The sequence below is a fragment of the Phaseolus vulgaris genome, chromosome 1 (genome assembly GCF_000499845.2).
Source record: "Phaseolus vulgaris cultivar G19833 chromosome 1, P. vulgaris v2.0, whole genome shotgun sequence".
NCBI lineage: Eukaryota > Viridiplantae > Streptophyta > Magnoliopsida > Fabales > Fabaceae > Phaseolus > Phaseolus vulgaris.
In genome coordinates, this window is record NC_023759.2 from 44,721,893 (window position 1) to 44,736,369 (window position 14,477).

Consider the following 14,477-nt stretch of genomic DNA (forward strand, 5'->3'; position numbering starts at 1 on the left):
ATTGCATATATTAAACTGCATTTAAGAAAAGATGTAAAGACTCTATTTTTTTTAATAAAATGTGATTTTTGAAACAAATAGTTTTTAGAATTTCATTAAGTATATTCAACTTGAAAACACATGTTTTTAGTTAAAATAGTATCGTTACCACTTTCTCTTCTGGTTTCTAAATTATTAATTTATACGTATACACTTATTTTTATTAATTACTTCTAATAAACTAATCATAATAAATCTTCATATTCTAATTTATTTATATTATACAATATTATGAATTAATTATTATAATTCTATTTCATTATATATAACTTCTTTTTTAAATGGCACAGTTCACCGTAAGTAAAATATAATATTAATAATTAATTCATAATTTCTTTGCACTAATTTAACTAATGTTGTCATTGATTTGTTTCATCGTTTGCATAATATATATATATATATATATATATATATATATATATATATATATATATATTTTGCATAACTTAATATTTTTTTATTAAATAATATTTTCTTAATCAGTTAGATTAAAAAATAATTTCATGATTATGTTTTCATTATATGCATTAAAATCAATCTGCTAAAAGACAAATCTTTCATTATTTTGTTATTATTGTTCAACATAAATAACTATAATAATATAACATTAAAGTTAAGTTTGAAAAAAAAAACCTTTAAAGAAATTAATCACATAACATTTAACAAAATGACATTATATATATTATTTATTTATGTTTTAGATATTATTTCGATCTTTTCATTCTTCTCATGCACATATTTTCCGTGTATTCTTTCTCTCGGTTCTCACTCTCCCTTCTCTGTACCTTCATCTATTCTAATCTTATCTTTTTCAGATCCGATTATATACCTTGCACTAGATGAGAGTTAAAAATCATTTTCAACCAAACATTTTTTCAATTAAAACCTCTAAGTGTTGAGTGATTTTCTTGAAATGAAAATCTGAGAATAAAGAGTTATAGGTAAAGAAAATTAACTTAAATTATCTTTATTGATGAATTTGGAATAAGGTCGGTTTCGTTGTGAGGATTTAGTAGAATAATGCTTGTGTTTTATGTTGATTCCTAAAATATTTTTAATTGAAGGTGCTGATAAAAAGGTGTATAATGCTTCTTTTGTTTGTTCAACTTGATAATCCATGCATTTTGTACATACTTGTATAAAAATAAATGTATACTTAACATTTGTAACTAAAAAGAATTATATGAGATGCAAACAAACTTTACAACACAATTAGAATACTTAAATTTATATAACATGTTATCAAAATATAAGATAGTCATCCAACATTACTCTTCCAAATTCTAATAAGATTGGCAAAAAAAAAAAAAAATTAGTCAAGTTTGCCTAAAATTTTCCCAATTCAATTAAAAAAAATCTTGACCAACTTTTGATGAAAAAATAACACCGTTCTTGTCTATTAAAAATAATTCCTACATTGACAAAAAAATATTAATCATAATGGACATTACAAAGAACTAATGGATATTTGTCCAAAAATAGCTTCACCCACTAACACAACTTGACTATAACATCTACTAAAAATAAACATATCTACAATATCAAAAACATAATCTTAATAATGTAAAAAAAAAATCATATTATTGTTAATAATTTTTTTTGACTTTGATCGATTGAAAAATAGTTGTATCAACATTGACATAGAGAATTAGGCAATTAACTTGACTTATGTTGACCCAAATAACTCTAAATGATTTTGACCGAAAAACAATCCTATTGACCTAACGAGAAAATAATCTCAATTGATATAACATAGTAGAAAAACAATATTGATGTTGACCAAAAAACCTAACTAACATCAGACTACATCGTTAGACAATAATATTGAATTACATTAATGATAAAATAACTTTAGTAATGTTGATAAAAAAAATTATGATTCATTTTCTTCTTAAAGAAACATTCATGAACATTATTAAAAACAATGTCGAATTGATGACACCTTAAAGTCAATTGAGTTAACAATATCTTAGTCTAAACCAAGTCAACAAAATACTAACATTATTAAAAGTTGATAACACCAATGTCAATTGAGTCAACAAAATACTAACAAAATACATCAAGAAAATAGTATGATTAGAAGATATATGAATTTGAAAGTATAAAAATAATCAAATTTTTAATTCTTAGATAAAATTTGAAATTTCTTATTTTTTAGAAATCAAGTTCCTCTCATAAAATTATAATTTATTTTAAAAAATATTAAAAATATTAAAAAAAAATTATAAAATATTTTAGATTTTAAAAAATATTTACCTCCAAGTCATTATCGTTACAAGAAAGTTTACACAAATAGGCACTTGCAAGCTACCTCATCTTGGCCAAAATACATATATGAACTTTATATCTAAAGCTTTCGAATTAAGAGTTAGTAAAATTAAATTATGAAAAAAAAACAAATAAGTAAACCTCCACAAAACAAAAGTATTTGATCCCAATTACTGAATGATTAATTAATAGTGTAAGGAAATGCAAAGATTGTGCAAGAACGAATTGTTATATTAATTGAAGGAAGCATACGTTGCTAGAGCCATGATAATTTAACTGATGTTGTTGAAACCAACAAATTGAATTATAGTCCTTTAAAGCAAAATAAAATAACTTATGTATAACAATGGCAAGGATCAAATTTACAATGATGAATAAAAGTGAAACAAATTCTCCTCGAAATCATGCATGCCTTGTAGGCTTTTCACATGTTATTTTAAAGGTTTGTGACTTCTATTCAGTATTCTCACAGGTAAAACTACTCTGATTTTAAACTACTTCAACACCTATTTTAAACTACTATACCAATAAATGTTAGAAAATTGACACTGGATCCTAAACTGATATCACTTTGCTGAGGCTACCTCTTTTGGAAATTAAGAAATTTGATGCCATAGGCAAAAACGAATAAGAAGAGGATGACCCAGCCTACATGAACAGCAGCAACAACTGGAAGGAAGTCATACTCAAAACCAAAGTTTTGTTTCAGGAATTCCTTCAGTTGCATGGTTCCATTACCTGGTATCTCCAATTCTACATTTCTGTCACCTAGTTGTGAGGTAATAAGGCCATACAGTGTCCATGAAACAGGAGAAGCCCAATAATACCATCTCCACCAAATAGGAATTTGCTGTGTAACATTTAGGAGAAACAAAATTAGCTTTGTATGGAAAAGGAGTGTCATTTACCATGAATTTCATATCAAAATGACAAATCACTTACCATCCTAGGAATGATAAAGCCAGAGAACAAGTTCCAGAAACTCAAGAAGAAGGACATACAAATGGCAGCCACTTGGTGACCCGGTGTTAGTGCTACAATCATCATCCCATACAATGTGAAGTACATGAAGCTCATGAATATGTAGTAGTAGAACCAAAAGAAGCTTGTTGCCTTCCAATCAAACCCAATCGTTGAGAAAAGCATAAGAGCGTAAATGGCTGTTTGAATTGCATTATAAATTGCCTCTATTGCCACCTGCATAATCAATGAAGTGTCTTTAGTTTGAATATATTTTCTTTCCTTTCCATTGGAAGGAAGCCCTTGCCTATGGAAATTGTCATATGAAGATTTGTCATCTCCAAAACAGCATAAGCTAGCTTCAATAACTAAAAAAAATTCGATTTACTAGTTTTTTGTGAAATTTATAAAAGGGTGTCTATATGCCGCTCTATCTTTGCTTTGTACCTGCCCAAATGCATATGGCAATGCAGAGTACATCCCTGCTGCTCTTTCACGATAGAAGATCGTTCTTTCAATGGCTACAACTGGTTGTACTGATGAAGCATTCATGGCTCCCATAAAGAATACAGCCGCGTACATGGCTCCCAAAAGATTCCCCAAATCTTGTTGTTTATGGCTGCCATCAAAATTTGTTAAAGAAGTGTCAAAATGGAATAGTAACTTGAAATGCAAATTTTAGTGTGAAAGGCTTGTTAACATACGTTTTATGGGCTTTATTCCAGAAAATGGCACCGAACATTATTCCCTCGACTATTGTCATGAGGAATCGGACAACATTATACTGAGGATATCTCCAGTAGGACCAATATTGTTTCCAGAAGTTAGCTTTGCACTGAACAAAAAACGATTGGGAGTACTTGGTTGGAAAGTATAAGTCCTTGGAATCTGGTGATGGAGTACTGAGCTCCTGAATAAGCTCCTCGTTCCTCCTGAAGAAAAGTACAGAGAAAACAAATAATTACAAAGACAGAATTATTGTAGCATAAATCAAACAGTAAAAAAGGTAAGATAACTAAAGCATGAAAAATCATACCGGTAAAGGGTAGACTTAGCATAAATCTCTGCAAAATCTACCTCAAGATTAGCCTCAACTAAAGTAGAGCTGATATCAAGCATCCACGTGGCAGGATTATAACCATTCTTGATTTTTGGAACCCCTGGGACAGCCTGAAATATATGCACAGTAGATACACTTATATGAAACTTTTTCTGATTAAAATAGAACTAGCCAGTGCTGCAAAAAGTATGAAGCTAGCTAAGTTCGATCTCAAAGACACTATACGCATAGAAATGATGCAATACTCACTTCAAAATATTCTACTAGCTTATGTGAGTGGCGACCAAGAGGTCCGGCATAGATAACCTGTCCTCCTCTTTTCATCAACAAAAGCTACAGTAACAAAATAAACAAAGCTATATGTAATAATCTTCCAAAGAAATAACATAGACACTCTATAGTCTATACAGTCCACACTCACCTCATCAAAAGCTTCAAAAATGTCTATACTTGGTTGATGAATTGTGCACACAACGGTTCTCCCTGTGTCTACTGTATTTCTCACAGTTCGCATAACAATAGCAGCAGCTCTGGCGTCAAGGCCAGATGTTGGTTCATCCATGAAGATAATTGAAGGGTTGGAAACCAGTTCTACAGCAATGGTAAGCCTTTTCCTTTGTTCTGTTGATAGACCATCCACTCCTGGAAGACCCACAAGTGCATCTCTGATTGGGTTAAGCTCAACCAATTCCATAACTTCTTCAACAAACATCTGTCACCAAACAAAATCGAACTTAAAAATATTAGCATTAAAGTTTACTAAATTCATAATGGCCGAGAAAATATAATTTTTTAGTTTATCCCCCACACACCTTTCGTGTTTGTTCATTTACATCTGAAGAGAGGCGAAGCCATGCTGAAAATATGAGTGATTCATATACAGTAACATGTGGAGAATGAATATCATTCTGTTCACAATAACCACTGACACGAGCAAATGTTGATTGGTTCTTTGGGTAACCTGAGATGCTAATATTTCCTTCGATGTATCCACCTGTTTTTCTTCCGGCTAATACATCCATAAGGGTTGTCTTCCCGGCACCACTAACACCCACAAGTGCTGTCAATATGCCTGGTCTAAAAATACCACTAACATCTTGTAGTAGTTGAAGTCGATCACTTTTGATTCCTCGACTCTTCATTTCCTGATTAATAACAGAAGATTTACTAGGAAGAAAAATGAACAGGTTTGAATTAAATTCAACTATTTCTAACAATTTTGATAAACATATAAAAGCATTCATTTTATAAGAACAATTAACATGACATAAGATTTGAAAAATAGATTTTATATTTAATCTGTCATGAATTCAAGAAAGCTAAGCTATTTATGAATTCAAAGTGTTGGTAACGTGATTGAGTGATGTTACATGACCAAAAAGATATGGACATCTACAAGATGGAAATTTTTTGTTATCATAGCATGTACGGAAGTGAAAGCACTTTCTAGAATTCGGTGACTTACTGCAGGCATATCTACGTAGTAGCTAATATGGTCGAATGCGAGTGAAAGAGGTTGGAAAGGTAGAACCATTCCTCTTCTTGGTTCTTGGTTCGAAGAAGTAGCAATTTCTGAAGAACTTTCCATTGCCATGCCTGTACCTGCTATTTCAAAAATAGAATAGCGCCGCCAAAGGAAAGGTGTCACTGAATTGCACGAGAACAACTTGCAACTACAATTTTCAAAATATGTCACAGCAAAATGAAGAAAAGAATCGTAATGAAAAACTAACATAACTATTGCAACTAAACTAGTGTGAACGTGTTTCTGAATTAAAATTAAACCTTCTCCTTATTAGTCTACAACCTACATTTTTCTAAAATAACAATAAGATGCACTTGGAATCACCAATAAATAAAGGAAAAGTAGAAAGGTTTGAGAACCTTCAATATGCTGTCTAGAGGATGACTTTGTATTCTTTTCGTCACCTTCATCCAAATTGACTCCTTTTGAATCTCTAAAAGCTGAAATTTTGGTTGGCATTAAAGGTATTTATCATAGGTGCAAAGTTTACGGAATTAAAGACTTTGGAAATCAAAAGGATATGACTTACTATCCAAATAAGTTAAAGAAAGAATGAATAAGATGTTGAAGATAATAGAAAACCCCAGCAAGGCTCCAATGCAGATCCAAAACCAATATTCTTCTGTATAGAAGCCTCTAGATTTCAGAAGCGCCTTTCCAACTGTAGGTTCATTAATTCTAGAGTCTGTATTTGGCTGTAAAAGATAAAGAAAAATGATGTTCATAGAATAGAAGTAACTAACGCCTGAAACAAATTCATCTTGATGTCTGCAAGTATGAGAAAATTGAATTCTTACTTTACTCCATCTTTCATCTAGGAATTCATTCATTACTATGGCATTCTGACCATACATCATAGGAGATAAATAATAGCCCCATATCATCCATGGCTCAATGTCATCTACAAACATCAAAAGAAACCAGGTTGCAATAGTTTGAACTAAAAAAGAATAATACAAAAAGCTTAACACATATGACCTTATTAAAGCTTCACTAAACTAGAAGATCTATCCAAAATTAAGAAGTGTCAACGACTTACTTCTGGCAATAACAAAACCTCCAAGCACAAATATCAATTGCAGGGCCAAGGTACCCAGTGTATTAGCAACAACTAGTGTTCTACCAGCTGCGGCAAGAAACCGAAATAGAGAGAGAGCCATCTGATGAATGCAAAAAAATGCCATGAATTGTCGGAAAAATCTGATGAAACAAAGGGAAAAGTGTGGATTAAGAAATTTTTATCATTCTAGTTTAGAGAAATTGAAAAATTGGTTAAGTTGCTTTCCAATGCCAAATTGCAAACTCGTGTTAATTACCTGCTAGCAGAAGGAGCAAATCCAATTGTGTAATATGTAACGATAATCCATATCCCTGATTCCAAAATGGACAGAGGGATCTTGAGAAGCCAAATAGGCAAACCAAATGCCCATGCAGGGTAGAACTTGAAATCCCTTTGTTTGTAAAAGACAGGAAGCTTAAAAACAGTCATAGATAGTTCTGCCATCCCATTAAACATCACGTTTACTAGACTAAAGAATAATGCTCCATAGAATTTTTGTCCATCTTGAACTGTTCCAACTGGCATTTCTGTTTTAAGGAACATAGTAAATGTAATAACAGCCATGATTGTTATCTGTGATGTCTTGAATATATAAACAAAAGCACTGCGCTTCATAAGTAGCCATTCTCTTGAAAAGCATGCCTTCAATAGCTCCCAGTTTGTTATACCATATTTGTCTTTCACTAAGGCAGCAGGGTGGGCTCGGCTCTTATCGTAAGGAACCCCAAGCTCAGTAGCAAGTTTCTCTCCTATGTCAAAGGAACTAAAAGCTTGTACAAATTCAGGAACGGAAACATATCTGTAAGGTTCATCTTTTCTTGACCAATATTGTTGCTGGTCTTTCTTGGATGTCACTTCTTGTAAAAAATCAGCAATTCCTTTTCGCTCAGGACACTTGAAACCCGTGTGTTCAAAGAACTCTAGCACATTGTCACGTGGACCTTGGTACACTATTTGACCTTCTGAAAGTAGGATAATGTCATCAAAGAGTTCAAAGGTCTCGGGTGCTGGTTGTAGAAGAGAAATCACCATGGTTACATCCATTATATGAACCATTTGCCTCATGAACTTGCATATCTGGAAGGTGGTGGAACTATCTAATCCTGTTGATATTTCATCCATAAATAGTGCCTTTGCTGGTCCTACCAGCATCTCCCCTGCATCCATTTACAATTAAAATAGATATTATAAACTAATAGATAGTTACAAATGCTTATTTAGAAATCATCATTTGAAAAGACTGAAGGTTGTTAAAAGAATACGTATCACAAGCAACCAGCCCCTTAGTAAGTACTTAGTTATTATTATTTGAAAAACATATATATTTTTAAGGAATGAATCTCTAGCATACAATACGAATTAGTTTTAAAATGTTAATAATATAATATGATGTGTGAGATTAAAACTTTGTTTTATTGGTTGTGCATCTACTAACAAAAAGTTAACCTGTTGTTACTCGCTTCTTCTGTCCACCAGATATGCCTCTTCTCATATCATCTCCAACCATAATGTCAGCACAAATATCCAACCCAAGTATCTGTCAGAATATAATAGATGACAGCTTACATACAAGCGGATAAAATAAAATCACATGGGTAATATTTATAATTTAAAGTGGAGACACCAACCTTGAGAACATAATCTGTTACCAAATTGGTTTTTTGACCTGATAATGCTATAGCCTTCATGAATGCGTCAATCTCAGGGTCTGGTTTTATTCCTGCTTCTCTCTCCCTTCTTGAGAGTTCCACCAACGCTTCATACCTTGTGCCAATACCTAGACAACGTCCTGAAAAATCTAATGTCTCCCTCACTGTCATTTCTCCATAGTGAATGTCGTGTTGACTAATATATGCACAGGTTTTTTGTGGAACAAATTCATTTAGCTCATGCCCACAGTAAGTGATTCTCCCAGACACCTGAAAACATCTCAACATAAAACTCACTTAGTATTAAACAAAAATACACATGATATAATGAGGAGATATAATTGAAGTAAACAGAAAAATGAGAACAAACCCTTAAATCACGATCAAGTTTCCCTGCAAGTGCCAAAAGCAATGATGTTTTTCCAGAACTTGGAGGTCCCAAAAGAAGAGTCATCCTTAGATAAGCACCAAATAAAATAAGTCAAAATGATAAAAAAAAATCATAAAATTGTCTAATGCAACTGGGAGTCAACTAATGAAAGAATTCATAAAAGAAATTTTCCCCTTTGTAGAACTTGGCTTTCCAGAGAAAAATACAGCACAATCAAGATCAATCCATCTTTGAAACTAAATTTGGATTTTTGAGTATATTCAACAAAAATCATTAGAATTCTAAGAACTTCTGAAAACATTTTTCGTTGTTATTCTGGTGAAACTTTTGATGGGACTACCTTGACGGTTTAACGATCCCACTAACATCTTTAAGAATCTGAATTTCCCTCTTCCTGGACGGTGCAAGGTGAAATAATCCCAGAACACTCTGCGGTGTATAAACAAGAAATCAGACAAAGCCTTGATTAGTACAGTAGCAGTAGCCATAGCACTCTCGAATTTAACTAAAAATCACATATATGCACTGAAATCCAATGCAGAAATCAGCTTGCTTCTGAATCTGAGAACAAAATTTTTCAATTAGAATAACAAACAAGTACCTCAAAAGCATTGAGAGTAACATTAAGCAGGGAAGGGAGAGCTCTACTCCCAACATGCACATCACCCTCCACAGATAAATTCTCGCACCGAACTTCAATCTTCGGAATTTCAATCCCCACTCTACAATAAAACAAACACAAATCAGGTCAGAAAATAATGATAGCTACATAGAATAGAAACATTAACCACGTACCTGTCGACTCTATCTCTAAGTCTGCGTAGAAATTTCTCATTATCTTCCTCAACAATCTTGAGTATGCTGTCCATCAAGAGCTTCCTGTCGGGTAAGCAAAGGTTGGAAACATCGACTTCATCAAGCACCACGTGTCCATCGTCGAGCACGTGCTTGAGCACCCCTTTTCTCATCCGTTCAAAAGTTGGCAAGCGTTCTATGGCGGCCCATTTGAGCTCTTCCTCTTCATCCTCGTGCGTGTGGCGACCACTCACGTTAAACACGTCGGGCGTCGCCGTCCACGCCTCCCTGAAGCTGGACGTCGTCCAGCTCCGGCGACTGCTGGCCGATACCGCCAAATCATCCCCCGCAAGTGCCGATGCCATTCGTTAAAACTGTATCTATCTGACTGGTTCTTGTTATGAAACGTAACAGTATAGAAATAGAAATTTAGGTGTATGTCTGTATCATCTGGAGCATGCAGTTGGTTGTTTGTGGAGTTAGGAAGAAGAAGAAAGTGGTGGAAAGTTTGAGTGTTGAGAGAAAGCTTGCGTATATATAGAAGGTGGGTGCTCAGATATTTACGTCACAGTGGAACCATTTACTCACAACTCACAACTTTGATTCGCATGCTCTGTGGACAAGTGTCTCTTTCAATCAATTACTTTCTACTTCTGTTGTTTTTGTTTGCCACTTGAGGTTCAAAACTGTTAAAAATGTTACAGTTTTCATGAAGACAATTATAAAGAAAAATTATAGTTTGACATTAAGATATTCTCACTTTACCCATATTGTTATAATAGGAAAAGATTTCTTTAACAAGTCAAACCACACTACCCACAGTAAAATAATAAGGAAAAGATTTCTTCCAAACCACTCACACACAGAAAAACCACAGCACCCATATACTTCACACCACATTATAATCATATAATGATCTTTAAAATTAAAAATAAATTAAATATTTTATTTATTTATGAAGTGAATGTATTTTTATGTTTAATATGGTTATAATATAAAAATATTATAATTAAAATAATAATATATTAAATTGTAAAATGAGAGTAATATTTTTAAAAATGTTTATTATATTTTATAAAAGAACCATAATACATTCACAATCTTTTTTTTTCTACACTAATTCTACAACTTCCAATATTATTGTTTTAATAATTTTGTATATTATTTAATTATAAACTTATTTTTTATTATATTTTCCTTTTTTTTAAACGGATACATCAAGGATGGTATATAAATCTCTGAGTTATCAAAGTATAATTTTGTATAAATTTTCTTTATAGAAAAATAATAATATATTTTCACCATTTAATACCAATAAAATTATTATTTATTATAATATAATATTTTATTTAGAAAAACTGTTGTTGAATGGCTAATAAAATTATTATTTTATTATAATAAAATATTTTATTTAAAACAAGGAAATTATTAAATAAAAGTAAAAAAAAATTATTAAATAAAAATTAAATAGAGAAAGAAACAATTAATCATTGAGTATTTATATTTAAAGTAATTTTTATTATAAATAAATAATTTATAAATTAGTATGTATTTAATTAGGTTGACCAGCTTTAAAATTTAAATAAATGATATTTAAAACTTGAATAACTAATTAAATATTAATTTAAAAATATTTATTAATAAAAATAATTATTTTAGATAAAAATAATTATTTTAGATAAAAAGAATTATTTTAGTTACTAGTATCTAATTTAATTTTAATTTTTTTTTAATTATTTTTATTTAATGATTTTTTTTTAAAAGAATATTTATTTAATAATTTATTTTATATAAAACTATTGTTCAGTGGTTTTTTTTATTAATGGAGTGGAAAATAAACTTTATTCTTTATAAATGATGTAACGCGGTATATAAATAATATTGTGACAGTTCATTCTCCTGATTTTATGTAACAAGTCTGACCTAGGGATCCTTTCTTTTTAAAGCCTCGTGGCACATCACCAATGAACCCCAAACATGTTTACATATTTAACGGTATATTAACGTAATTTGTATTTATATTTTTTTTTATAAAAAAAAAGTGTGTTGGAGATGTCACATTCATTGTATATAAATGAATAAATCTTAATTTCATTAATTTTATAGAGTTGAGTTAGATTTAAAGTTAATTTTTTTTTCTTTTATTTCTTTTATGATTTCTTCAAAAGGAAAATATATTATGTCTTTCTAATTGTTTTTTTTTTTCATTAGAACAATCAGTGCTGGATTAACTGAGTGAATTATTATAATTATTATAAGTGCTTAAAAGCTAAATTAGATTTAAATTATTAAAATTGCGTGTGTTTGCTTAACATGGCTTAATGCATGTGTCCCTGAAGAAAATATTATTGTTTTGAGAAGAGTTTGAAGTGAATTCACCTGCTCCCTCACTCACAGCCTGTATTACCTCACCATTCACCATTAACAATTAATTATTAGTTAAGATTATATTAATTATTAGTTAAGATTATATTAATTATTAGTTAAGAGGATATACGTTAGCAGTATTTAATTTATTTGTAATGTGACAATAGCAAGCATGGTATCTTCACAAGATATTCCCTCACATTGCATTATATAATACATATTTTAGATTTATAAAGATGCCAATCTCATCTTTCCCAGATTCTGCAAGCAGCTAGCGTTTGTTATACATGCAGGATGTAAGAAGATTGCCCTATTTTACGTTATCCAAACGCTGTAATATATGGTGTATATATAAATTATTTTCATATAAAGTCATCATTCAAATTGTGTACATCAGATATCTGTGTATAAAAATAAGAAATGAGATCTCATTTATATTTTGATGTTTATTAAAAATTATGGTTAAATAGGTTTTTCTTTCATCCACTTTAAAATTGATTTCTTTTTTAATCCAAACTTTAGATCTTCTAAACTTATAGTTAGCAAACTATTGAAATGAAATTATTGAAATGGAATGTATTTTTATAAATAAAAAAATCATCAATATTAAAAATATTTATGTCAGTGATAAGTTAACATGAAATATTTTAACATTTTAATCCACACTACGGAAAAAAGTTAAAAACTCGTTAAATAGTTTCTTTATTACATAAACTCAAAAGATTTAAAATTTAAACTAAGAATCAAAATTAATATATTTAACCTTAAAAATTATATCTTCTCTTTTACATTAAAATTTAAATTAAGACAAAGTTACACCCGTTAATAAAATTTAGGATTTAAAATTTAGAATTTAGATAATATTGAAATCAAAATTTGGAGTACATGAACAGAATAGTAGAAAAATATGAATTATGTTAGTGATAACCCAAACTCTTGTGTTTTCCACCTTTGATGTATCCTGGTATTATTCGATCCTTAAATCTTAAATACTTTAACTGATGTTGCTAAATTTGATAAAGATTTGGAAAATGCAAGACTTTTGATGCTTTATTTAATGCGATGTAGTTGTTGCTTTCCTTTATTTAGAAGCGTTTGTCCAAAGTTATTCCCGATGCAGACAAATGGTACATATAGAACATATATAGTGAAGCACATGGTAAGTGTTTTTCTTTTCCTTCATTTAGTTGGAACCAAATATTTAAAACGCAAAAATGTCAAAGTTCACCATCATCTATCTTCAACAAAAGATTCCATCCCCTGCATATTTTACCATATGCACAAACGTTTTCCATCAAGTCTATATAATACATTTATAAATGTCTATTGGAGAAATGAGAACTATTACTATCTATTGTGGAGATATAAAATGGACACTTCCTAATCCAAAAAATATATCCATTATTGATAATAAGATTATAATATTTGTTTTTCATATCTATTTGGGTAACATCTAATCTCTAACTATGGTGGATATCAATTTTCTCATTTACTCTATATGTTGCTCTTCTAATTTGTTTGCATTTATGTTTCTCAGAAATTCTCTTTATATAAAGAAAGAGAGAGAAACTTCTTCATAATGAGATAATTAATGTTTGTTACATTTTCAAGATACTTTAAAAAGACTATCATTAACTTTCTAGGTTGAACACACAGTCTTCAAGAAAAATATAATTTCAAGACTTTGAAATATTCATAATTAAATATATTTAATGTCATGGTCTTCCATTAATTAATCCATTAATTAATGAGAGATTCCCAACATGTGAAGTACTTTATGATAATTCCAAATTCATAATTTTCTTTCTAGAACACAAACACAATTCACTCATCGGTCAAACACTCAAATACAAAATAAGGAAAAATAATTAATTTAAAGAAAAAAGAATATAAAGAAAGATACAACAAAGTAACAAGAATTATACAAAAACAATTTAATGTTATTTGACTGAAAATCTAGTCTATCTGTACAAACAAAAAATCATTATATATGAATAAATTTAATATTATAATATTAAATTTTTCTCAAGTTTTATGATAAACCAGTAACTCTATCGTCTTATAATTTTCAACTAAAAATGTTTCTCTTAAAAACTAACCGTGTACATAGTGATTCAGTTACAATAAACATAATCACCAAAAATTACTGAAAATTTCCAAAAAAAAAATAGATAATACAAAATTAAATCTTCCAAGTTTTTTATATTAAGAAAGGTTAATTCATTAGGCAATTTTAATATTGATAAGACAATAATAAACTAATATACAATCTCAAATCAAATGGGTAGACGATCTAGAAAACAAACTTATTTTATCTAAATCAAGTTTTCAGGGTCTTTTCTAAAAAAATCTCTCGGAGAAAG

At 30.1% G+C, this 14,477-nt stretch overlaps 1 protein-coding gene across 1 annotated transcript; it reads right to left on the bottom strand.

Moving 5' to 3' along the window:
* Positions 1-2,620: 2,620 nt before the first annotated feature.
* LOC137814549 (ABC transporter G family member 39-like) lies at positions 2,621-10,368 on the bottom strand. Its single transcript, XM_068617351.1, has 20 exons — positions 9,748-10,368; positions 9,554-9,674; positions 9,293-9,381; positions 8,932-9,016; positions 8,541-8,831; positions 8,359-8,449; positions 7,169-8,069; positions 6,892-7,052; positions 6,650-6,753; positions 6,382-6,547; positions 6,212-6,292; positions 5,793-5,929; positions 5,140-5,472; positions 4,749-5,039; positions 4,577-4,660; positions 4,304-4,437; positions 3,972-4,199; positions 3,715-3,886; positions 3,250-3,504; positions 2,621-3,157 (listed from the first exon to the last, which is right to left on the bottom strand). Exons 1-20 carry the CDS (start codon positions 10,110-10,112, stop codon positions 2,888-2,890), a joined length of 4,359 nt encoding a protein of 1,452 aa, XP_068473452.1. The 5' UTR covers positions 10,113-10,368; the 3' UTR covers positions 2,621-2,887.
* Positions 10,369-14,477: the final 4,109 nt, after the last annotated feature.

Coding starts and splice junctions, on each gene's coding strand:
- LOC137814549 (XM_068617351.1), bottom strand. CDS start 10,112: ATGGCATCGGCACTTGCGGGGGATGATTTGGCGGTATCGGCCAGCAGT. Junction 9,382..9,553: donor TTACTCTCAATGCTTTTGAG/GTACTTGTTTGT, acceptor TATACACCGCAG/AGTGTTCTGGGATTATTTCA. Junction 8,070..8,358: donor GAAGAAGCGAGTAACAACAG/GTTAACTTTTTG, acceptor AAATGGATGCAG/GGGAGATGCTGGTAGGACCA.